Source organism: Chiroxiphia lanceolata, chromosome 12 (genome assembly GCF_009829145.1).
Source record: "Chiroxiphia lanceolata isolate bChiLan1 chromosome 12, bChiLan1.pri, whole genome shotgun sequence".
Classification (NCBI taxonomy): Eukaryota; Metazoa; Chordata; class Aves; order Passeriformes; family Pipridae; genus Chiroxiphia; species Chiroxiphia lanceolata.
In genome coordinates, this window is record NC_045648.1 from 69683 (window position 1) to 96123 (window position 26441).

Sequence of the window (26441 nt, forward strand, 5' to 3'; positions counted from 1 at the left end):
AAAGTTTAAAATCCTGTGACCATGGAAAAAGCTAGGAAGCATGTTGAAGTTTGGATGTGGGATTTACAGAGCAACACATTCAGGTGTCTGAGCTAGGAAATGATAGAAGAAAAAATACACATTAGGAAAAACTTTTACACTTCTGAAGCAGGGGACTAAAGACTGAACATGGCTGGATGGAGGCCTGGGTGCACCTTCAGCCTATAGCACTGTTAGAGTGAAGAGCTTTTGCCTTTATGCCAGCTGAGCGCTAAGATGAAGTGCCTGGTTGTGAATGCAGAAGCTCAGAAGCAGATGATTTATCCCATTACCACTTGAAGATACACAGCACTTACATGGTCTTTGAACATCAAGTCTCCCAGCAGTTTAGTTGTCCAAGGGTCTTGAGTCTATATCTCTTACTTAGGTAGTGCCAGTCTCCACCAAGGCATGTTAATAGCTATATAGTCACTACAGGAAAAAAAAGAGAGGTAGCCAAACCAAAATGGCACTTTGTCCTAGAAATTCATAGCAGTCACTTAGCAACACCTTAATGAAATCAATGGAAAAGAACAACAGCAAACTGGAGAAGTACAGAACGTGGTATTCTTCCGACAAACAGAATTGCTGCTGCCCTGAGCTTTATGGTATTTACTTCTGTAAATACAGGATGCCAATGGAATATACCCAAAGTAGAATATTAGTGCTATTCAGCTCAGAGAAATGTAAGCATTTCTTTTCTCTTTGTCCTCCTTTTCTGAAGACATTGCCCTGGAATAAGTTTAGATAAATGAGGACTCCCAGCAGATACCACAAGAAATTGAACATTTATTTAATCATAAAAGTCCAGCAGATAAAACTATATACAATAATCCATGCATACTGCCCATTTCACAAATATTTGAAATCCGATTAAAACACAGTCTGAACAACAGTTGAGGCAGCAGGGCAAAGTTTTCATTTAGTGGGGGACATAGTCATGTTTATATTTTGGATGCTGCTTGTAGCCTACTCTCTCCCCAGCAATAAGGCTCTGGATCACCCACTCTTGCGAGACAACAGGCAGCCGTAAAGCTTCTGCACACTTCAAGACACCAGCTGGGCAGGACAAGTCAGTCACCACCACATCATAAACACCCAAAGCAATATCTGCACAGGAGGAAAGACAGGCATCTGTCAGGTGAAGAAAGAGGATCTGTTCTGCAGCAGCAGATCATAGAATCACTGAATCCTAAATGATTTGAGTTGAGAGGGACATTAAAGCTCATCTCATTCCACCCTCCTGCCACAGGCAGGGACACCTTCCAAGAGACCAGATCGCTCCAAGAGCCGTCCAACCTGGCAGATCCACGTGTTTTACCACTATGAATCTCTCTTACGTGTCTTTTCATTCCTAGGCAGTGAATTCTCTTCATACATGTTAATACAGCAATCCCACACCTTGCAAGTAAAATATTCCTTTTACTCCAGGTAAGAGAAAACCAGTAACCAACATTACAGGCAGGACACTGAGTCCTGACCTCAGGCTGGGCATACTAAAACCTACATCCCGTATGGAGAGGGAGATACAGCTGAGTTGAAAAGGACAAGGAAGTACAATTTGAGAGGCCCACAAAAGGTCCAGGAGCCACTCTTGCCTATTTCCCCCTTTCAACATAGGCTGGAAGCTGACAGCTTGTGTTCTGAATTGCTGCGGCATCTTCTCTGCAAAGACAGGTCTCCCAGATGTAATCTATATAAAGATTACATTCAAGTAGAGAGCTAATATCTTGCACTTTGCCTTCCTTTCTGCTTATAGACAATCTGTAAGCCATTCTAAATGGTTTAAACCATACTAGAGACCACTAGCATAGGGTTCCCTGAGAAACTAGCCAATGAGTACCTTTGTTGTGAGCATTTGAGTAATGCTGTTTAACAGATGCTGCTCCCCCTGTCATGAGAATTTCAGACCACAGATCCAGGAAGCTCTGTTGCTGGTCTGACACCAGGAGAACCTTTAGGTCATGAAACAGGTTTTCTCGTGGGTGCCTGTAAAGAGAAATGCAGACTACTAAGAATACCTAGTAGTCTAGTCACCTGATTGGCTCCCATATTGGTTCTTTGAATATTTTGTGTACAATGACCCGCTCTTTTACTACCCCTCCTGAATGGATTATCCTGTTTATAGAGAGTAAAACAGAGCTAGACAATACGGTGGGGTGTGTTTACAGCAGCCTAAATCTGAAGTTAGGCTAGGCTCTTTCTTAATCCAGAACCACCTTTCTTGTACAAATCCAAAATGCTTCCACTTCGACAGGTCTGAGCAGGAAGACATCAGTCTCCTGCCCAAAAGCCTACAGCAATTTACAAACTTTTGTCTGCCCCTCAACCCGCCTGAGGAGTCTGACCTGGCAACTATTATCTCAGAACAGACCTACTGGATTAGCCTCCACAGAAAATGCAGAAGCTAGCTTCAAAACGTACCAAGGAAAAAATGAGTATTGCTCTCCTTTTTCCATTTCTGAGCAAAATTAGAGAAGTTAGCCACATGTGTGGGAAGCCTTTCCTGAGTTCTGTCTTCCTCATGAGAAGACCGACTCCTTTCTTACTTCCCAGAAGACTGTCTTTTTTGTGTATATAGCACCCATATGTATTTGGCACTAGAGGTCACAGTAAATCCAAAGAAAGAGGTGGAAGTGCTGTTCCTACATGAAAGGAAAAATATGAGGAGCAGTACTAGGGTCACCTTCAGTACCTGTAGATATTCGAGAGCCTCCCAAGCGTAACAGTTCTCTTGGAGATTCTGTGGACTCAGATCATGGTTATTTGGCACTTACCATTCTACCAATTTTTGCTCCTGGAGGCTATATCCAGCCGGTAAAAGGTAATTCCGATAATTTTGAAGCTCGTTAGCATGACAGCTATCATGGACCCAGATATGAGAGACACAAGGGATCCCGCTGGCAAGGCACAGCAAGTATTTCCGAGTTCGACAGTGCTGGTCCGCAATTAAAAGACACTGATATGCTGCATTGCACTTCAAGGGAGATAAAAAGAGGAGACAACGCTTGCAAAAAAACCCAGAAATTATCCTGCTGCTAAACACTTTAAAGAAGAAAACAACTGAAACCCTGATTTTCATAGACTTGTTATGCGAAAGATGAATTAGATAAAGGTACTATTGATTTCGGAATCTGTTTAATAATCACCTATTCCAAGCTCTGCAGTTCACAGAGAAAAACTCTGCCTAATAGTTTTTGCATCATAACCCTCTTCCAGATGAGATCATTTATTTATTAGTTTGATACTCAGTAAGTCACTAGAGAAGACTGCTTCCTCAGGCAAGACGCTCCAAGAACAATTTACCCTCTTTATTAAAACACTCTACATTTAAGTAAAAGCAACAGTAAATTAAATTAGTTGTCCAAGGAGAGCTGGTAAGTGAAGAGCTCTACCTCTAAGTGTTCTGAGGCACAGACCTGTGGTGAGACCACATCTGCACCCACTCCTAGGTTCTGCAGTACACCGAAAACACCAGACATGCTGGAGCAGGCTCAGCCAAAGACCACTTAGAGGTCTGGGCACTGGAACACCTGACACACAAGAAGAGGCTGAGAGAGCTGAACTTGTTAAAGCTCAAGAAGGGAAGGGTTGAGTGGTCTTATTAATGCACATTCATGACTGATAAGAGGGTGTACAAAAGATGGAGCCAGACTCTTCTCAATTTATCCACTCAAAGGACGAGAGGCAACAGTTACAAATTGAAATAAAAAAATTAAATAGAATTTCCTCTAATTTTTTTTAAATTGGAGGTGATCAAACACAGGATTAAGGTGCCAGAGAGGCTGTGGTGTTTCCATCCTTGAGGATACTCAAAACACAACTGGACAAGGACCTAAGTGATCTGCTCTATTTGATCCTGCTTTCAGCAGAGAGGTTGGACAAGATAAGCTATAGAAATTCCTTCCAATCTCAACTATTCTGTGACTGTTATTCTAGATTAGTAAGTGAACCATTACCTGGGTTTCATTGAAGTCTTCCAGGATATAGCCAGCTCCCGCTTGCAGCTGTTGTGCTATGTAATGTTTGTCGTATGGAGTCATGTCTAAAAATTCTACAGCAGAAAGTTCAGTTTTTGACTATAATCTATCTGCTTATATTCCCACACCTCAGTCTACAGAGTCCTCATTGATTCCAGTAAGGGACCCCAGCCTTTCTCCCAACAATATCTAGAGAAAACCCTTGGAAGAGTAAAAAAAAAAAAAAAAAAAAAGGAGGCAAAAGAAAGGGTAGTACAGCACTGACCAGGTGACCACCTTGTGACTTTTTTCATGTTGCAGTTCACTGCATGGAACATAACACTAGCAAAGGCAAACTGGAGCAACCCATACATGCTTTCAAGTTCTGTGTTTCCCAGCACTATCCCTTAGCTCTCAAAACCTTCCTTCTTACACTATACTATTCTGACACCCCTGACCTCACTAATTTTCACACCTTTCTTAGCTTGCTGAACAGCCCCATGATCACCACTGAGGTTTGCCACATCTTAGGCCAAAGCCCTAAAACAGAGACCAAGTCTTGGGTCCTTTCTACAAAGGATTAAAGAGCAAAAGGGTAAACAAGCACTTACACAAATGTCTGATCAGACAGTATCAGGCATTTTTCCTAAAGCCACAGCATTTCACTTGAAAATGCAACAGGTAAGATTTGCCTCACCTTCTTCCTCCTCGCTACTCCCTGTGGGACCCTCTGATAGCTTCTGGTGACCGACCAATTTGTCACTTGGTGTTGCCATGGTGAGAAGAAAGGCATAGCCCAAAAAGAGGGTCTTATCGAGGGGCAAGGGTCCGTGATGGTCCTCCAGTACTGGGGGACCTACAGCATCTACACCTTCACAGGTGCTTACAAACTCTCCAGCTCTCACAGCCCCTGCAGAGAGACAGAAGTCTTCAAAGTCAGATTCTGCACAAAGACCCTGGGTAAGATATCTCACCTGGCAGATATGTTCAACTCAGATATTTTACTGGAGGAGACAGGCAGGACTGGGCTAGGATTACACTAGAATAGGGAGGGATATCTTACCCTTCTGGTTGCAAAGAATCCTCAAATCAAAACCTGAATGACTAATGGGACAATGTTTGCCAGTCTTATCAACATCCTGAAACAACACTGACTGCTGTGAACACTGATTCCTTTAGCAGCTAGGCATTTTGGGACTGATTAAAGAGATAAGAAAGGAGGGAGACAAATCACAACATTAAAGTCAGAACATTTCTAAAAGGCAGAACTGAAAAGATGGCAGGTAAGTACTCAGACTATGCTAAATACACCTCTGGCTGAATGCATCCAGGGAAAATGGAGGGCAAACAAGCATTCTCACCTACTTTTTGCTTATGAGAAGTGGAAAGATCAATTACAAAAATATCAGGGTGACAAAAAATAAATTAATGCAGGTTTAAGAGCAGAAAATAAGGTTCTCACCAGGCTTTATTGTTGCTGACTTGCGGCCACGTTTAGCTGGGGATCGCTCATCTTCAGATGCAACTAGTTTCCTTTTCCCAGACAGTGTGCCTGGTGGGATGCGTGGACTCTCCTGCCCTTTACGAGTGGGAGTTGTGCTGCTGCTGGAAGTGCTGGGAGAACCAAAGTTACTACGTCTCTTCCTCTTCCCCTCCACCAGATTATCTGCAATACAGTATGCAGAGATCAGTCACAGGCTGTCACCAAACTTCATGAGCTTTCACCCTACCTATCTATACAGAGGCAGCTGAACGCGATAGTACCCAGAAGGTACATGCCACCGCCCCCAGACAGAAGAAAGCAAGAAAAAAGGTATCTCGCTTGTGTATCTTTCTTCTCAAGCCCAGTCTCTCTTCCTCCCAGTACTGCTGGAGAGTTGGCATCAGAGCAGCCATCCACCAAGTGTACATAAGTATGGCAAGCATCACTGCCTTAGAAGCAGGGTGCTTGCCGCAAGCCAGTCAATACCACTAAGTCTCTGACCCTGAACAATAAAAGGATCTCAGAGATCCCACTATGAAATACCAAAAGCATTACTGAATACCCAGAAATATTTAAACATTGGTAATTCAGATCAGGTACTAAAATTATCTCAAAGGCACAAAACACAGAAGAGCACAGTCAGCAGTTTAACAGCACCTCCCCTTACCAAGACTGATGTCAGCTGCTTTGGTCAGAGGGGTGACTGGTTCATAAGGACCTAGCCCAAATTGCTCACGGAGCTTATTTCCTTGTTCCAGAGACAGGATAACAGCCCTTCGTTTGTACCACTTCCTCTGGCCTTCCTTTTCAATGCAGTAGTATAGCTCTCCGGACACCTCCCGGTGTTGCTTCACTACACCTGACATGACAACAAATAACACCTGTTAACCAACCATACCCAGGCTTCTCATCCTCCTGGAAAAGCATTAGTTTTCAGTTGCATTCAGTGACTCAGAAAACCAAGGATAAAACTCAAGAACTGCTCTCACCTGCACTGAAGTACTCATCCTCGGAGAGTGCAGTCACCTCTGTCTCCCGTGGAATAGGATCACAGAGTAAAATATCTTTTCCTAGCACATCACATTCATGTCCATCATCAAAGAGCAGCTTGTACTTTCCAGCCCCAACATCTTGGGTAATCCTCCCAGAATAAAAGTACCCATTTGAGGACCACTTTGCTACAACCCTGAGGCCCACAAAGCTGCTCCCAGAGGATGAGTCTGCACAGTCCAAAGGACCAGTCATCGCTTGTAATGGGATTTCTGGAGAGTCACTTCGACGTAATGCACAGAAGCCAGAAGTGTCAGATTTCTCCCCTCCACCTGGCAGGCGAACTGAATGCGTAAGTGATTTCTTCTCAGGTGATGCCATAGTTGAAACATCCTCCACACCTGGCAGTCCAGCTAAATCTCTGCAGAAAACAGAAAAGCGTTCCCAGAAAGATCTGAAAAAAGTTACTACCTATAGAATAGTTGGGTGACATGCTTGCAGCTGCTACATGGTATCACTAAAAACTAACTCCTTTTCCTCTGTCTCATTAAGACAGGAGCTCCCCATTCTCCTTCTTGGCAATAAGTTACAGCCTCCTTTATCCAGGGTACCTTGTTCCTGTGGTTCGAGATGGTGGGCGGCCTCTTCTTCCTCGTCCACGAGGTGTCACAGGTGCCCTGCCACACTGACGACTGCCAGTCATAGAGTCCTCCTCTTCCTCACAAGGCAGTGCTCCCATCTGGCTAACTCTGAGTGGAGATGCAGGCTGCCCAGCTCCTTTCCTAGGGCTAGAGAATTTATGAGGTAACTGTTCTGAAACGAGAAGCTAGCTCATCAGGATCCTCCCCTTTTCTCAATCATCTCTTAACATATCCAGAAGTTTGCCTCAATGCTGCTAAACTGGCAAGAGCTTAGGCAAAGCAATGCCTCACAAGGAAGCAAACTACTCCTTTTGGAAGAACAGATGTGAAAGTAAATACTATCTCCTTATTTCTGCTCATCAAGCCAGATCTTTCCCATAAAGCTTTTGATTTAGATCTACTCTGCTTCACACTCACAAGCCCACTTCTGCAAACTGTTCTTCTTTTCCCAAGACTCTGCACATACCTTAATCTTCCTAAGATGCCTCTGCCAGTGGGTAAAGCAAATTCTCCAGTTTCTGTCCCACATGCTTTCCCTTTGACAGTTCCAGTTCCTCGTCCTGAGCTGCTGCTGCTGTGTGTGGCAGAGTGACCACTGCTTGCTCCACTGGATGTTTGGTGGAGACTTGAGGCCTTAGATGAGAAGGAACTGACATCACCAAGATCCCCTGAGGTCAGTGACAAGCCCACTGCAGTTCTACAGGAGAAGGATGCATCAATCTCACATTCCTGGCGCTCCACTACAGGCTCCGCAGTTTCCTTGAAAGGAACAAAAAGGTTCGTCAAAGGTGATGAGCGTGCTAGATGGAAACTCTACAACCACCAGTCCAAAGCGCAGACAAGCCAAGACCACATTCATGAAGCTGAGGACAACCACGCAGACTTGATTCCGGACTGATCCATGGTAGGGCATCTCTCACTACAGGCCTGCAGCTGCTCTTTATCAAGAGGTCACATTAAGAATTCAGCCAACAGTGTTGTTCAGGAATACATTCAGTGTTGGTAGCTCATAGCTCAGGGTGCAGCTGCAGTTTGAGCCGCAGGGTAAACTCAAGAGGGCGAGAGCCTCAGGCAAGAGGCCATGAACTGTGTAACAAAGGGCACAGGGGCCTGGACACTTGTAGACACAGCAGGGGCCAATGACTCTGAGACTTTCCCACCTTGGACCGTGAGGGTGTAAAAGCCCAAGGGTTCCTTTGTTCAGGATTCCTCCTCAGAAGCACCAGCTTAAGCTGTTATTTTGTTATTTAGTTATTGCACCAAGATTAAATTATTTTAAGGATCTAGATGTATGAGACGCTGCCATGGGAAATGTGGGGTTGAGCTGGTGAGGAAACCTGTTTGACTGTGTGAGTATGGGGTGTTCAGGGAGTCAAGCGAGGTCCCTGTTGGCTCACGGGAGCTGCCACGGCAAAGGGGCCTCAGTTCCAGCTCAGCAGTGCAGTTGTGACTGCCAGAGTGGCTCCTGGATAGTCAAGATAGGAAAGTTTCCTTAACTGCAGAACAGACTGGTCTGGCATTGAATAATTCCCACACTTCCAGACTGTGAGAGTGCAACAAATACACAAGACACTAGAAGCCTTTGGTTGCTCATAGAATCACAGAATATGCCAAGTTGGAAGGGACCCACAAGGACCATCAAGTCCAACTCCTGGCACAACACAAGATCATCCCCAAGAGTTACACACCACGTGCCCGAAAGTATCAACCCAAACACTTCTTGAGCTCTGTCAGCCTCAGTGCTGTGACCACTGCCCTGGAGAGCCTGTTCAGTGCCCAACCACCCTCTGGGTGGAAAACCTCTTTCTAATATCCAACCTGTCACTGGTCACCACAGAGAAGAGATCGGTGCCTGCCCCTCCTCCTCCTCTCACAAGGAAGTTGTACCTGCAGTGAGGTCTCCCCTCAGTCTCCTCTTCACCAGCTGAACACACCAAGCGCCCTCAGTGTCCTCACACGGCTTCCCTTCAAGGCCCTTCCCCATCTTCGTTCCCTCCTTTGGACACTCTCTAATGGCTCAATCTCTCCTTTCCATTGTGTCCCCCCAAACTGCCCCAGTGTTGCAGGTGAGGCTGCCCCAGGGCAGAGCAGAGCGGGACAATCCCCTCCCTGGCCCAACTGGCGATGCTGGGCCTGACGCCCCTCCAGGCAGGGTTGGCCCTCCTGGCTGCCAGGGCACTGCTGACTCATGGCCAACTGACCATCCACCAGGACCCCCAGGTCCCCTTCCTGGCACTGCTTTCCAGGATCTCATTCCCCATTCTGTCCATACATCCGGGGTTGCCCCATCCCAGGGGAAGAATCCGGCACTTCCCCTTGTTGAACTTCCCATGGTTGGTGATTGCCCAGCCCTCTGACCTGTTGAGGTCTCTCTGCAGCACCTCTCTGACCTGGAGGGAGTGAACAGCTCCTCCCAGTTTTATGTCATCTGCAGACTTGCTCAGTGTCCCTTCCACTCCTGCGTCCAAGTCATTTATGAAGATGTTGGAGAGCACAGGGCCCAAGATGGAGGCCTGTGGAACCCCACTAGCGACAGGTCACCAGTCTCACGTCACCCCAGTCAGTTACCCTTTGTGCTTGACTCGTGAGCCAATTGCTCACCCACCGCCTGATGTGTTTATCCAGCTGTGGGTTGGACACTTAGTCCAGAAAGATCCTGTGAGAGACAGTATCAAAAGCTTTACTGAAATCCAAGATCATTTTCAACAGCTTGTCATTTGGAGCCATTTAAGCTTTATGCATACAAAATACGTACGTACAAAATAGTGATATCAAATGGTGCTAGATAAAATGGAAATGGATATATCATTGTGATTACATAACCTACATAAGCACATTTCAGGAAACTTAATTCTCCATTTTAATGTTACAATAAGCAATTTCATGCATAGTATGAGGTGTAAAAGTATAAGCTTTGCACTGAACTAATTTATCCTTTTGTGTCATTACTCATTGTGACTACACAAGACTTATGGTATAGCAGAATAGCAGTAACATTTTATTCCTAGCAGGCTGATGTGATTACTGTACCCATCAAATCAGCATTTTTCAGCTATCTTTTGCGATTCCCTAAAGACTTTCTGAGTAATGAATGGACATAATATAACACAAGTGTACTAAATATAGGCTAGCTTATTTCTTAATTTTAAGTTGATTTTGGTAGACCTCTTATAGAATCTGGCTCACAGGACGCAAAAGACTGCAGTTGAAAATAACACTGAGCTGTAAAACAGGATAAACTATCTTACACAGTTCAATTTTACAGGCAGAAGTGATTTTTGCTTACTAACAGAATTTTTGCCCATTCTGAAATATCTCTGTTCTCTCAAAACTCCAAGACTTCTAAAACAGTTGGATGCACATCTTTTGTTCAGTTCTTTGGGAAGAAAAATCAGTGTGTCTTCAGAACACAGTAGCAGGCATGAAATACACCATCAAATACACAGCTTTTGCCACGCACTAAACGGTCTGCATGTTTGCTCATGAAGAAAGCTTTGTCATCACAGCACGCAGACTTGTTTATTCAACTCATTTTCTGCAGCCATAATACATTCTCATTTTAATTACTTCTATTTTTCAGCCAACATATCATTCCATTTAGTCCCAAAACCAGGAACTTACCTCAACGACTTTTCGTTCCACCTCTGCGCCACTGATGTAGTAAACATCTGTTATAACACGTGTGACGACGGTACGCACTTCTCGAATGGTTCGCACGTGGCGATGGTGAACGTGACCCTTGGGTAGGTGAAGAAGGTTAAACTCCTCCTCTCCCTGTAATAAAGAGGACACAGTGAAACCAAAACAAATCTCAACAAAAAGCAAATGATTTCTGGATAGAGCTATCTCTGCAGTACAGTTTCTTCATACCATGTTAAACTACTGGGGTAGGGAATCTTGCAGCATCTTGTTACAAATTAGAGGCAACAACAGAAGAGACTCCAAACAAAGGAGAACTGAACACATTTTGCTGACTTGCTGACAAGTAGAGGAAGGGAAATCACAGCAGTCCAAGAAGGAAACAGCAAACTTGTTTAGCATGACTTCTCATACTCTTTCATTCAATGAACTTTTAAACATATCATATCAATTTTGCACTGCATTTTTATAGCCCTCTTAATCTCCTATTTCCCACAGGATGCACTATTCTTAAATCAAGTTTAGAAAAAAATCATTTTTCTAATCTTTCCATTCACAAGAAAATATACAAACTGTAACAGCAAAGCAGTGTTTTTTCTTGACTCTGCAACACTTTCTGAAATACTAATTCAAAGTTAGTCATCTTGTTAGAATGTTTTTGTGGAGGAGGTGTCCCCTTGACATTAGATGGAATGTCATTAGAACAAGCTGTCAGAAGTTGGTTAGACCAAAACAGAAGGCATCAAACCACCCATTCAAAATTTCATGCAACTCCCATCTCCAGGTAACAAAAAGTGAAAAACTTTTTACAGTGTTAACTGTATCTGCACCCAAAAAACTGAACCCCAAACAAAACCAACAAACCAACCAATCAAACCTGTCACACTTTTCCAGAAAATAAATATGGAGACAATAGGTTCCCAAACTTATGCTGCCCAGTGAGCACTGCTGCCTTAGCAGTTGTGTACAGTTGATTCAGGAAAGCTTGCAACATTAACATTTCAAAGTGGTCCTTTGGCTTTTTCCAACAGAGAATGAATTTACTAGCTGAAGTATCGGATACTTTAGTGTCCTAAAGCAGTAAAACTAAATACAGGCAGCCTTCATCCCACCTGACTGTGCAAAGGGTCTGTGTCGTCTCCAGAGGCGTTCACAAGCTTTTCCCCACTCTTGTCAGTTTGGACATTCACATCTCGTCGCCCAGGCCTCTGCCCAGACATACTGGTTCCCATTTCCACCTGTTTACAGATTTCATCTGATGTTTGTGTTGAAGTTGTAACAGTTGTCAGGGTAAAAAGACAGTCTGCTGTAGTCTGGATCCCTTTATTCTTGGTGTTTTGCCACCTCTCTTGACTTTGATCAGTTTTAACAGCCTTACTTTGTTTCCTCTGCATTCTTCTCCCTTCTTCTGCCTGAGTGCTCATGATATCAGTCTCCATAGACTCTCCATCCTCTGCACCAGGAGACTGTTGACAGCAGTCCTGCTGCGTCCTCTGAGGAATTGGGATCTGTCCACCACTGTCATCTGCCTTGTGTTGCTGGTACTGCCAATCATGGGGATTTGTATGTAATTCAGCATCTTCTTCTGTGCCAGGAAACATGAATAGATTTCCCCTACAAACCAGTAACACATAGATCAAAATTACTGATTAAGAAAACAAGACAACCAATATGCTGCCACTCAAGCAAAAGCAATATTAAAAAAAAAAACACCCTGGCATCATTCTATTGCAACTTACGACTGCACAGAATTCAGTGAGTCTCAAATTATAAAAAAACCCTTTCAATACTTCTCAAGTGATACACATGGTAGCAAAAAGTATGGCTGATACTGTACAGGACTAGGTGCTTTTTCAAATACTAATATAACAATCTACACTCCACACGTCAGGCACCAACTACGCAACTTGCTTCCAGAAGCATGTCATCTTGAAGTTACTACAGGCTGCTCCAGCACTTGATTGGTTGGAAACTGGTAATCACATCTAGCAAGAAGACCCAGCAGCATAAACACAACTGCTGTCTAAAGTTTTCATTAAAATTTGTCTACTTTGCCAAAAGTGTTACTAGGTACTATTCGGGACTCTATACTGAGCCCTACTAGAAGTACATATTTGGCTTCCCTCGGGTACTTTGAGGAGTGTCTGTCTTCTCTTCTGTCTGTACCTCACCCAGCACTGGAACTCCCTATTCATTTTGGTCTTTAGTATAACTGTTCCATGCTCTTGAAACATAGGTTATTCTTTCTACATAGACCAAGACCTTACTGCCCCATCAAAAGACGGAACGGAAAACACTGAAGAAGCAGATTTCTATCCTCCAGGAAGCACCCTTGTCACGCTAACATATGCAGCTGTACAGTCTTTTTCAAAGCAGAGACAGCAAAAGTTGATTGACTTGGAAGGGAGACAATAGCAGAAACAATAACAAACAAAATTGGTCAGAAGATCTTGGAAGAGGAGAAAGAAAAGGTATTTAAACAGTTTTAAGTATAACCTCAATTCTCTCAAACCCCAGGTTTTACCAAAGCATATAAGTTGTCTGGAATCACATTGCTGCTCAGTCAAAAGGTATGTCTGCTTACCATGTGAGATACAAACATACAGTATTTAGTATACTTACCCCCTTGTCCCCAACCTTCTAAGTCACCCAAAGACAATGACTTAGTGCAATTTCTTTGATGCAGAAAATGCACATGTGCATATAAATCCACCCAGGACTAGCAGGCAAAGACTGTGAGGAGTTACCTATATGGAGAGGTGGAAAGACCATGACCTCGGGCCTCATCCTCCCGACGAACTTCACAGACACGACTAAACACAGATGATGCTTTCTGGGAGCTAGCAGTGCAGATTTAAAACAAACAAACAAACAAAAAAGCATCAGGGAGCCAGAAAATCCCTTACCCAGCAAAACAAAAATTCTCTAGCCCCTTGGGAAAGCAGCAACTGTTGTATTGAGCTTGTTGACCTACACACACACAGAATAAGTGACATGGTCTGTCTCAAAGGTCAAGAAACAAGCTGCAATTGCATAAGCATTTCTGTCATTTCTGCAGACACCCTAACAGCCAAGAGCTGTAACAATTCCAGGAAGTGTAGTGTGGAAAACTGCAGCACCATGCGGAGTTTCAGCATCTACTTGCTCTGTGTCCCACAAGGGGACACAGTTAGACCATTTATGGCTTACTTTTTTAGGAATGTCATGGCACCACAAAAATACTGCGAATGAAAGCAGACTCTGAGAGTTCATGTTCAACCCATACCTACAAAGGCAACCCATCCTCAACCAGTGAGAAATGACTACCACTCATCCTCAGCATTGAGGCATAATTACCATCCAGTATGCAACCCTGTGACAAGAGGTACTGAGTTTATTCAGAAGTTTTCTCACTACTTCAAACCACTGTGCTTCACTCAGGTGACCACAGGTAACTGTCTTCCTAGTCAGATTCCTATTAGTACTTACAAATGATACCTCCCAAAAGCTAAAATAAAGCAATGCTAGGCATTAAATGTGAGATAAGATAGGTACATACAAATCAAAAGACCAAGGGAGTAACTTATGTTTTGGTCAACGTGTTAAATTGTGATTTCTATATATCCATGAACTGATTATGTGTTTATCAGCTTCACATCAAAAAGATAATACTCTTTAGGGACTTCTCAGAGATTCTCTGCAGAAAATTGCACAAGACAAGAAAGTAGAAAACCATATATTTGCAATTTAGGAGGTGGATAAGGCAGACTTGCATTCCGGACTGCACAAGATATGAATTTCTGGCTGACTACAATCACAAGGAGGCAAAATGCTGACATTATTAGGAAGCAAAAAGCCTGTAATGAACAAGTAGGTGGGGTTCCCACCTTGCCTATGTAATTAAAACCTGCAAGAGTTAAAGAGTTCATGTCATGGCTACCGCTAAGAGCATTCCTTGCTTCTGCATCTCCTGATTTTTTTTCTCTCCTGTTGGTAATGTGTGGAAACAGGATCTACCCAGACCTTTGTATTAACTCTGCACAGCAAGAAGCCCAGTTACCTGGCAGCAGTCCTAGCAGCAGCAGAGGATCCATCTTTCCTGTCACTGCCTGTGGGCTCTGAAACAAGAAGGAAGGTAAAGATGATTTTGGCGTCATCCAAAAAGACTCTTCTGCCCCTTTCCAGCTCCCCACATTCAGTGAAGAGAGGTAGAGGAACACTGGACAAAGGGTGCCCAGGCTTCCCCATCCAACTTCTCAGAACAGACCAGAGTTTCTACAAGTTTTAGACTATTAGACTGAATGTCACTGCTCTGACTAAAATACTGTCAAAACTTCTTTTTTTGTCTAGATTATGGACAGGTCCAAGGAGGCCACAAAGGTAATCAGAGGGCTCGAGCACCTCAGAGTCACCTACAGAGGTAGGCTGAGAGCAGGGGTTGTTCAGCCTGGAGAAGAGAAGGGTTTGGGGAAACTCATTGCAGCCTTCCAGTACTTAAAAGGGGGCTTATAAAAAAGAGGGAGAGAGACTTTTTACACAGGCAGATAGTGATAGGACAAGGGGAAACAGTTTAAAAGGCAAGAGATTCAGATTAGGTGCTAGAAAGGAATTCTTCCTTGTGAGGGTGATGAGGCCCTGGCACAGGTTGCCCAGAGAAACTGTGGCTACCCCATCCCTAGAAGTGTTCAAGGTCAGGTTGGATGGGTCTTAGAGCAACCTGGGCTAGTGGAAGGTGTCCCTGCCCATGGCAGGGAGGTTAAGACTAGATGGTCTCTAAGGTCCCTTCTGACCCAAACCATTCTATGATTATATATATATAAAAATAAAATTTTTTCCCTCCCAATACAATCAAACTCCACTTCCTGTCCAGTGACGTTGCCACTATACATCACAATTTTTAGTCTTCTGGAAATACCTTTCCTCACAACAGAGGCCTCTCCTCTCAACTCCATCCTTGCTTAGAGCATTGCAGAAACAGAAAAGCAAATTTAAGTGACACTGCCCAAAAAGAAAAATGAGAAAAATTACAGAGACTCAGAGACTGTCTCGGGGAATGCCAAAGAGAGGTTTGGAGTTAGGGCTGAGATCCAGCAGGACCTCTACATTTCAGGTTTCATTCTCTTACTTTCCAAACTGAATGGCAAGGACTCCTCGCTCCCGTCGTTCACAGGGGTAACAAGGTTCATTCGCAGAGAAAGTTTTGCATCCGAGTCGGGAACCGCACCCAACTCTCCCTTCTCACACACTTCTGACACATCTGCTGATACCACTGCACTTTCCACAGTGACATTGTCAGTCCCCATTGTGCTCTCTGCTGTAACATCACTGGTTACTATAGTGCTGTCTGGGCAACTACCATCCACTGAAAACAGGAATATAAAAACAAGAAAAACAAGAAGTAGCTACTGTCATTCACACTGCTGGGGTTCAGGTCCTAGTTCTTATTTGAAGACGCTTCACTGCATGTGTTATTAGTAATGAAATGGTGCAATAGTGGAAATTCTTTTCTAGATATGAAGCATGAAAAGTCTGTGGCATAGGTATCTTTAGCTTGTGACAGAATACTTTATCATTACCCAAGCAGAACACATTTCCTTTCATCCAGCACTAGCAGGATGTTTTTTTGTGAGCTTAGCAGAGAAAGTCCTGATAAAAGATCGTGAATACTGGGAGCAATCTTCTTTTAGTCTAAGTTCTTTCACCACTCCGAAGGTTCTTTCATATTTTTTAATGGAGTCGTATGCAGAATGCAGTGAGTGCAAGGAAGATGTGCTCCCTACTGCCCTGTACTCAGGGAGCAAACACCTTCACTAGAGATCCAGGAGAAAACATGGCAAGGAGACTGTGGGGAAGGGATGAGCCCTCCCCACAGAACAGCAATGCAGCAATGGTTTTTGCCAAGGTAGGTTTGAGTTATCCTATCAGATTATGCAGAAAGAATCAAAAGCTTCCAGGCTTTCACTGCAGAAGAGAGCCATTCAGGTCGAACTCACCAATTGGTGTGCTGTGTCTTCTGGGTCCCATTTTAAGGTGGCCAGTAAGAGGTGGTGTTATGCTGGTTAAGGGCTGAATGATATCACCCTCCTTCGGCAAATTAAGATGAAATGTGGTTCCTAAAAGATACAGAGCACAAGGATTAGTAATTTCAGGGAAGTACTTTAGATTAAATACCAAAAGCACAGGCTCACTGTGCTGTGAAAACAGGGAAAAGTGTAACACTGGTGCTGCACAAAACTCCCCTGAACAGTTACTGGTTTCAGGACAGCTGCTCTAACTGATCTTCCTCACATTTTGTGTGGAAAATCTGTCTCAGTGAAAATCTGGGCAGATGTTCCCAGGTGCTAGATAAAAGGGAGACTAAATATCCTGACATGAATAGGACTTTTACAGAATGCAGGTTTGCTTAAGAAATGCTCAAGATTTTCCACAGAAAAGGGAGATGAGGCCAAAAACAGAAACGAAGGTTAGGAGACCTACAAGAGGGAAAGTACTGATTACCACACACCGTTATTCCTTTCAAGGACACTGCTGTTGCTGCTTCTTGAGTGGGGGAGAAGTTACAAAAATCCCTGAACATTTCCAAGATCACAACATTCTGAGCTCTTAAAGCTCCTTTGTGTTTCTACCGTAAAACAGTTACAAGTCTTAGGAACAAGAATTACCTTATCACTCTTGCCCTGCACTAGTGTGGCACAGGCGAAAACAATAAGGGCACATTCTGCATATAACACAGTAACTTGTAGTGCTGCTCTTAAGAGAGACTGTTCAACTTGCATGCAGTATCAGTGCTCCCTGAAAACACTGAGAACTGTATACAGCTGTCCCTCACATTATTCAAAATACACACCTGTGAACTACTAACCTAAATTCACTTACCACTGGAAGGACTGGGGGATTTAGCAGTTTTCTCCTTCTCTGGCTGCATCTGCTCTTCTTGCTCCAGATTCCTCGTCATAACAGTATCCTCCTTACTCTTTGGCACCTGATTCTCGTGCTGAACCACCCGTGTTTCAATCCCTCTCTCTTGAAGTGGTGGCTGATTGCTTATTATCATTATCTGTCCCAATTCTGAACAGCCTGGATGTTTTTTGGCACACAACGCCACTTCCGATTGAACGTCACTCTTTATCTTAGGACACAAATTGTTGTGTTGGTCCAGTAACTCTCCTACAGAAGGCTCAGCTAAAACTTTATTGAGCTTTGGTATGTTTTCTGCAACAGCCTTAGAGGACAGCTTATCCAGGTTCTTTGCCTCGCCAGTGTCAAAAGTACAACCTTTCGAAGATTTTTTTCCCTGACCTTCTGGTCCAACCTCTTCCAAGTCCTGGGCCTGATCAAACAATTTTTTTCTCTTTTTACAAGAATCATCAGCAAATTCCACTTCCATATCTTCATGACACTGTCCTTCCCTTTCAAGAATAAACCTCTGAGAAAGTGTCATATTAACAAGAGACCCATCTTCATTCACTTGTTTCTCCTTTACTTGCATTTTTTCTTCTCGTTCTTCACATTGCGTCTCAGGAACTGCCTCAGGTTCATAAGTCTCTTCCAACGGAAAAACCTCAGACTGTACTTCTCTACCCTGAGCATCTGACAAAATCTCAGGCAGACCAGACTGATCTGCAGCAGCCTGATTTCCAGAAACACACTCGATCTCCCGATGAGCTGCAGGGGCTAATGACCCATCTCCTGCAACACCTGCACTAACAAACTGCCCTATAGGCACTCCTGCAGCCCATTCGTCCTCCGTTCTGGCTTTTTCACAGTTTTCAGAGAGTGCTTGATCACCTGCATTCACTTTCAGTTTTATTTTGTTATTCTCCACGGAACAGAGTCTCAAGTCTGAGGCCTTGCATTCAGAAATCCTCTCTACCTGTGCGGTTTCACTGTCTTGGCCTGTGTTCAGAGAACCTGAACTGATGTCTGTATTCGTGGGCTGGCTACATCCACTTGCAGAAAGCGTCAGCTTACAGGACTCAGAAGGCTTTGATGCAGAGTCACCTGTAGATATCTTTGACAAAGCACCTGTGGGTCCAGAGAGATCTCCTGGTAAGCATAAAGGGGTTAAAGCAGCAGTTTTTTCTTCTCCTTCATGCTTCTTCTCTGGGCTCTGAGTTGGAACAAAGATATCCTAAAATGAAAGAAGTGGGACATGGAGTATTAGGGCACCGCAAGTGGGACTGTTTATTTATTAATGCTAAGACATTACACTGGACTATGGGGCAGAGCAAGCTCAGCACAAATCTACAGACAAAACCCCAACCAACAAAACCAAAACCAACCAACCAAATAAACAAAAATACAAAACTTTTTTTTCACCAATTTACAAGTCACGATTGTCCTGTTTTTGCTGAGAAAAATTATCACCACACATTACTATTTAGTATGTCTGTGGCAAAGTCAGACATAATCTTTGGTATACTTCTCACTACCAAATCACAAAAGACAGGGCAAGTATGGCAGATTAGTAGCTATTTCTAGTCAAACAGCTAAGGGTTCTGGAAATATTCTCTGCTATGTCTATTAACATGAACACTGTTTTCAGCTAAGGAAAAACCCTGCTTCAACTAGTGAAGTTTCTAGCACAACCTTTATTTTCTGCCTTAAGTTGATGAAACTTGTAATATTAAGTTATAAACCCAGCAACTGCCTGCTAAATCCCTTTGAACAGTTATAGTTTCCAGAATCAAAAAGCACAAAGGAAACAACAGATAATAAGAATAAGCAAATTGAAAAATGCACTAAATGAATTCTAGCCTTGTAGGAGAATAGAAATGCTTTATTATAAAACCGCTTCCCACGACAAACAATGCTAAGGTCTAGCCTGATAAAAGTCTAATTTATGATGCAGTTTGAGATGCAGGATGTCAAGTTCAGCATAAGAAAGGAGCAGCCTTCCTCCTTTTGAAGGAAAAAAAATGCAACAAAAAAGGTTTCTAGCATAGTCTAAGATAACAACTTTTATGTTCAGTAACTCACTACGCCCTCTTAAGCTGTTCTGCATTTTCTCTGCAGGTAAAACTGCTACAATCAATATATAACCGTGACTGGTGGGAACAGGGAAGTTCATGAGAACCAGCTTAGTAGGGAAGCTCAACACAGAAGCAAAAGTTGACTCAAACACACTTTCTGCATCGGCCATATTAAAACCTCAGAAAAGATATCTACGTGAAGCCTTACATGAGAAAACTCTGGTTGTGATGGTACAGGCACAGATCCGGACTCAGGAAAGAAGGCTGGTGCACTCTGGGACACTGGAGTTGAAGCCTGTGGCTGGACAAGCGGTCTTGGAGGGATACATGGGCTGGTCATCTCCACCAGCATATCTCCTCTCTGCCTTTGCATCAGTTCTCTTCCTTCTGCAGGGACAGATATATCCATCTGTTCATCTAGTTTGAAAGAGCAGAAGAGATATTACAACCAAATTCTTGCGTTGTTCCTAAAGTTTCCAACATGCTATTAAAAGATTCATCTTCAGTGGCATATTTAACTTTGTAGAATCTTCTCTCCAGGGAAACTCCTTCTGGAGGGAAAGAAAAGATCAACAAAAACATCCATATCCTTACATTCAAAGGGGGGAAGCAAGTGTTTTGTTACAAATTCATATGACTATTTTGCTACATGTCTAGAACTTATACAACTTAAAAAGGTATCTGAAATTTATAAAAAGCATTTTCTTGAGGATTTTTTTCCTTTTGCTATCTTTATTAAAATCCAACTAAATTCAGACCCCAGCTAACAAAATATCCATGCTAACAGTATGTCACATTCTGTGACAGGAATCTCACAGAAAGGAATAGCTGATTTTGTATCATACTAAAAGTCTGCATATCAGGGATACGCAGATATCTTATCCCTGATGGTGAATGGGTGCTTAGAGAAAATTTTTAAGAACCAATGTATCATATGGAACATATGGAACAATCTTTTGACATGAGGTTCTAGAATGCACACATACAGCATATGAAAGCTTTTTAAAATATTGTGCAAGTCATCTATGTTAAGGTAAAATAACTGTTATGATGCAGTCCTTACCTGTCCTTCCTATTGCCCTAACAGTATAGACTTAATACGAGTATCTGCCTACAGCAAGAATTGCTAGTCCCTAAGAAAGGAGGACAATTGCAAGCAGCAATGTGCATCCCGTACAAAGTATTTCCCATCTTTCAAGTGAAGGGGAGTTAGCCAACAGTACTAATTTTATTATGATAGAGATGCAGGACGTATCGACCGAGAGAGAATATAAAGAATTATGGACAACAGTCACAGATACAGATCTCCCTTCATCTACCCCCCTCAGTGTTCTCAATCCTGCTTTACTCCTTAAATATAATTTTAGCAAGTTTTGAAAAGGCTACAAGCTTAGACTAAACCACAGAGCACTGAAACACAAACCACAGACAGTACGCACAACATTTTACCTTTTCCTTGCTCTTGTTCAGTAGGACTGCTGGGGACAAGAGCACTGGGTCCAAAAGCAACAGGAGGCGGAATAACTAGGCCAGAAGAGAAACTGCAGACCAAGAAAAGGGAATATGGAAATGAAGACCATACCTCACTAAACAATGCATTAAGTTCTCCCCTTATCAAGCTCCAGTTTGTCACAGTAGGACTCTTCTCATGAGAGGAGTGTCAGGTGTTCACTAGCATAGGACCAGCAATGGTCAATGGACCACATGGGCACCATTAGTTCACTTCATCGCAAAATAAAGCCATGCTCCCTTCATGGTGCAAAATTAACATACTGATTCAAGCACAAATCCTTGAATAAAGAAGAGAGTGATGGAAATGCACTACTGCAATAAAGTTATTGCAACAGTTTGGGGATTTTTTGCTTACATGGAATGACCCTCCTGTACAAGAACTGCCTGTCCAGAGAGCTGCAGGACTTGCAGACTGCGGGCAGGGGTACACACCAGAGAACTTCCCTCTTCCACCCCGGTTATTGGACAGCCACTCCCTGCAGTGATTTCAAACAAAAGGAAATAAAGTTAGAAATATGGCCAATAACCAAGGCGATCAGAAAATTCTGAGGAATTAAATTCACACTATTGCACAGTTATTTTTCAGATAGGCAAGGACAAGCTGATCTTCACAGAGTTCGTGAAGGACTGCACATGGAAGTTCAGTATGTGAAATGTAAGGACAATATAGTTCAGATGAAAAAGATAAAATTTGAATAGATTTGAGACTGTACAAGTCTTCCTCCCATGGAAATTTAAAAAAAAAATCCCCAATGGCCCCAATATCAGCACATTTGATCCAGCACTAGAATGCAAATACATGCAAGGTTCTAGTAAGAAAAGACATCTTGCATTGACCACATTGACTCAGTGTGAGGAGAAGGCTGTTATTGAACCTTCTGGATACAGAGGGTTCATGCACAAGGTCACACTGATATAGACATCACTGGACACAAATTTGCCTACACTACTTACCCACACTTTACATGGTGTGTCACTACCAAGGGTGAGCATTATTACTGCCAGTTTCAGAAGAGGGTAAAAGGTAGGCTTGGGTTTTGTTCTTCAAGGGGCACAGAAAGAAAGGAAATTAAATGTACTTAATAAGCCAGTGTAACTGTTCTAACAGGAAGTGAGATTTAGACATTGCTCCATAATATAGTGAAAGAGGTTGGGGCCTTTCATTTCCAAAGTGTTCTCAATTTTAACAGAAATTACGTGAAAAATACAGCACTCTACACCCTAAAACACTACACGCCTATAAAGATCAAGTAGGTATGATGCTTACAACTATCCCTGGGATGGATATTTTGGCTCTGTTTGTCTATTGTTACCTGCTGCATTATTCTCAGGAAACATCTCTTCCTGAGTTGACAAAATATCTGACTCCTCATGACCAGAATTAAGGGATTTCTCAGTTTTACTGGGGTCACTGAGAGGCGTTTTCTTCCTGATATCCTCTTCTGCTTCCTGAAGAGTTCTAGAAAGGCAAGACACAGTCACTGACCTGAGAAAATCAAAGTATTAAGTAGGACTAAAACATTGCAAAGAAAACCTATCAGAACAGGTGAAACGTATTTACTTGCGTATAACACAGGAAAAAAAGAAGAGAAGGATGACCGACCTCTCCTGACAAAATAACATTTTCATCTTTGATGAGTTATACTTTTAGAATTGTTTTTTAAGTTTTCTACCAACCTCACTGATGCTTAAATGGAAAGAAGATTGTTCTACTGACTTCTATTCAATGTGGATTCTAGGAATTTTTTTTCACCTCCTTTTTAAGGTTATTTTGTGGCAGAATATGATAATACAAGATAAGATAAATATTATATAAATTTTATGCCAGATAAAAAGTATTCAACAAACTGAAGTTTCACACTTAAAAATAATTTAAACTATAAAGCTTACAGTAGCAAATACTCAAAAATCATCCTGGAATACACACACTTAGCCTCCAGATTTCTCCTGTGCAGCAAAGCCCACACTACAGTGATTAAGTTATTTCAAGATAACTTCTGTGACTTAAAATGAATTAACGCTTCTAGTATATTCCAGTCATACAACTTTAAGAAAATTATTAGTATACTTTATTATACAGTGCACTCTCCCTTAAAAACAAACCTACTGGTATCTCTGTGTATAGGAGGTTGACATCACCTCTTCTCTCTGCTAGGAATGCTAAGAGCACTCCTTAGTCAGCACTGCCGCAAAAAGGTCTCAGCAGCACTTCATCTTTCCATTCACCTCTCTCTTTTGCCCTGAACCCTCTCCTATGTCCAAAAATCTAGTAAAAAAAAGTACACAAATCAGCTTCCAGAATGCCCATAAGAGACATACAAAGAAGACAGATTGTTTTACCTTTCAGACTTCTCTGTCTGGCTTTTCAAAGCAGTATGTGCTTCTGTGCTGGAGACAGTTTCCATGCTGTCCCTATGCAGTTCTACAAAGAGAGATATTAAACAAAAAATAAAAAAATTGTTACTCTTGTTACAAACAAGAAAGCGTAGTTTTGTAATTTACACAAATACCAAGGCAAGCTTCATATGAAGGAAAAAAAAATAAAATCTTGCATTGTCTATGATAACAAGAAAAAAAAAAAAAAAAAGACAGGATGAGGTTCTTACCAGGGAGGGAATTCAATATCCGCTTTTCTAAATGTTCAGGAAACAAATCGAGAAAGAGAGGTGCAAGAATGAATGATAACACTTGCACAACTACAAGAAAACAAATTAACTAGAAAAGAGAAGGCAAAATTCTTTGCAACTACCAGTGATCCGTGAACTCATTTTTGAAAACTACTAATACTGTATTTCCTGTCAAAGAAACATAACATTTATAATTTAAAGAGATCAGATAGAATCTACAGAGCAGCAAAAGGACACCTATAATCACTTCCACCTACCATCTTTAGACTCATTCTCCACAAGTCCGGAAGAAAGGACTGCAGCTCCAGAGTGAAGCTGATGCCTAGCATCTCCTTCATTAGGCACAAAGTTGCTCTCAAAGTCCTGGCTCTGTGAGAGCTCCAGAGCTCCAAACTGCAGCTGTGACGTGCCTGTATCTAACACCAAACATCCATTACAAATATATATACAAAATCCCCAAAATTTTTAAGAGCCATCTATCACATTTACAAGGGCAAAATATATACCCTCTAACATGCAAAGTATTTAGGCTATTGCTGAAATTCTGAGTAAACTAACGGCCTCTGACCTCAGTTGTGCAAATTGAAATACAGTCACAAAACAGGGACAGTGGCCATTAACTCAGTAATCAGCATTAATCAGCAAGATCTTTTGTAACGCCACTAGGTACTGCAGCAGGTTTTCATACCATGATGAGAAAATAATTTTCATAACACACAGCCTGTGTCTTAAAGTCCTCTGATGACAACAACCATTATGCCAATTCATAATAAGGCTCCATTTCCTAACTGTTGTGATGCATCCCTGCCTCTTTTAAACCATGTCCAGTCTCCAAGATCCAAGTTAACACTGATCAACACTTTTTATTTCAAACACCAAAGCATACGTATCAACTTCCAGAAAAAGATGCCAATTCCTAAGCCATTACTGCTGGCACAACTACTCCTGGTGAGACAAGCGAGGCAGCTCAAATGAAAAACTGCACAGATGGTGGATCTGATTCAAAATCCCAAGAACAGATCTGAAATGGAGAAGTTACCTTCTGCACAGGGCGAAGCAGCACAGTCCTCAACATCACCTTCACCTCGTTCCCCGGCCTTTCCAAGGACACTGCAACAGAAACACTCGCTCACGTCGCGCAGGGGTTCCTGCAGGACGCCTTCTCGCGGCTCGTGTTCCGAGGGGTCGCTCGGCACCGACCGGGCCCTCCCAGCCTTTCGCACCACACGCCCCGGCGGGGGCCGGGCGCGACCGCAGCTGCACCGAGACCGCGTTCTTGGCCTGTTCTCAGGAGAGGCCCCGGAGGCGGCGGCCGAGAGCCTCGGGATGGCGGCTCCCGCGGCCCCGCCAACGTACCTGCTCTCCCCGCCGGGCGATGGAGCCTCCTCCGCGACGCAGCCCCGCGGGTCAGCAGCGCCCAGGCGGGCCGGGCTCTCCATGGGTTCTGCAAGCAGAGCGCCGTCAGCGCCGCCGCGGCCCCCGGGCCCGCCGCACCCCCGCGCCCCGCCCTTACCTGCGGGTCGCTCCCGGTCCGCCCCGCCGCCCCTGGGCGCCCGGCTGCCGATAGGATCGCAGACGATCTCCTGCAAGACAGAGGCAAGGGCCGCGTCAGAGCCGGCCCGGGGTGGGCCGGGGTGGGCGGTGCCGCCGCCGCGCCGGGCACTCACCAGCACGGGGCTCGGGCTCCGCCGGGCCGGCAGCCGGCGGGCCAGCACGCCGAGCCAGGCCTGCTCCGCGTCCGCCTCCGCGCCCGCGCCCTGGGGCTGCGAGTCCTCCACGATGAGGCGGGGTGTGTCCTGCTGCGAGAAGCCGGGGTCCAGCTGGCTGCCGCTGCCGCTGCCGCTGCCGCCGCCGCCGCCGCCGCGCTCCATGCAGGGCGCCGCAGGCGGCAGAGCCCAGAAGCCCGTGGGAGCCCAGCCCGGCCCGGCCCTACGCCCCGCTTCCCGCCGCCGCCATCTTGCCGCACGCCGATTGGCGCGCGCGACCCGCCCGCCCCGCGCCGTTACCGGGGAAACGCGCGAGGGGCAGCGGCGCTGGGACTGACACGGGCAGCGGGACCGACAGAGGCCGCGGAGCGGGAACGGCGGTGGGCTAGGAGCTGCGCAGCCCTCTCGGCCTCTCCGCGAGCGCCCAGGAGAGACAAAAGAGCCTCGTGTCCTCCGCCCGGCCCGAGCCGGGGCTCGCTCGAGGGCGAAGGCAGCGGCCGCCCTCCTGGCGCACACGGCGGGCCAGGGGGTTCCTCGCGGTGCCCTTCCGACCGCCTTTTCATTAAAGGTGCAAAATAGCTCCGTGCTCGGTCTCCGGCACAGACCGAGCACCGCGTATCCCGGACAGCCACCACCGGGTATGTCCTTTTCTGGATATCACCGGGGAGTGAAATCCCATTAATATCCCTGTGTTTATATTACTAAACGGTTATCGAAGAAGCCTTGCGCACAAATTATGACACTGTTGTTGTCTTGCAGCGTTCAACTTCTTCCCTAAAAAATAGTGAGTTTGAATATGTCACCGAAAATCACTGGGAAGAAATTAAACCCTCCCAACACTGCCTTGTGTTAGTGAGCCAGGCATTACTTTATTCTGGCCAAAGATATGTAGCGAATCATTCCAGCTACCTATAT

General features: G+C 44.1%; 1 protein-coding gene across 3 annotated transcripts; it reads right to left on the bottom strand.

Moving 5' to 3' along the window:
* Window positions 1-341: 341 nt before the first annotated feature.
* Window positions 342-25729, bottom strand: TP53BP1 (tumor protein p53 binding protein 1). Of its 3 annotated transcripts, none has more exons than XM_032700177.1 (27): window positions 25488-25729; window positions 25334-25403; window positions 25177-25264; window positions 24860-24930; window positions 24078-24236; window positions 23534-23615; window positions 22507-22652; window positions 21549-21669; window positions 21131-21222; window positions 19890-20098; window positions 17586-18840; window positions 16703-16822; window positions 15835-16071; window positions 14770-14827; window positions 13478-13570; window positions 11843-12344; window positions 10713-10865; window positions 7558-7850; window positions 7062-7238; window positions 6450-6871; window positions 6128-6319; window positions 5440-5643; window positions 4675-4887; window positions 3978-4072; window positions 2796-2995; window positions 1862-2007; window positions 342-450 (listed from the first exon to the last, which is right to left on the bottom strand). In XM_032700177.1, the coding sequence occupies exons 1-27, from the start codon at window positions 25689-25691 to the stop codon at window positions 440-442; spliced, it is 5613 nt and encodes a 1870-aa protein (XP_032556068.1). In that variant the 5' UTR covers window positions 25692-25729; the 3' UTR covers window positions 342-439. The 3 variants fall into 3 exon arrangements, with proteins under 3 accessions (XP_032556068.1, XP_032556067.1, XP_032556066.1); XM_032700176.1 differs by lacking the exon at window positions 342-450 and adding an exon at window positions 788-1128 and having other exon boundaries at window positions 19890-20068; XM_032700175.1 differs by lacking the exon at window positions 342-450 and adding an exon at window positions 788-1128.
* Between the last annotated feature and the right edge of the window lie 712 nt (window positions 25730-26441).

Coding starts and splice junctions, on each gene's coding strand:
- TP53BP1 (XM_032700175.1), bottom strand. CDS start 25,691: ATGGAGCGCGGCGGCGGCGGCGGCGGCAGCGGCAGCGGCAGCGGCAGC. Junction 21,223..21,548: donor GTACAGGAGGGTCATTCCAT/GTAAGCAAAAAA, acceptor CTTGGTCTGCAG/TTTCTCTTCTGGCCTAGTTA. Junction 12,345..13,477: donor CTTTCCACCTCTCCATATAG/GTAACTCCTCAC, acceptor ACTGGTTTGTAG/GGGAAATCTATTCATGTTTC.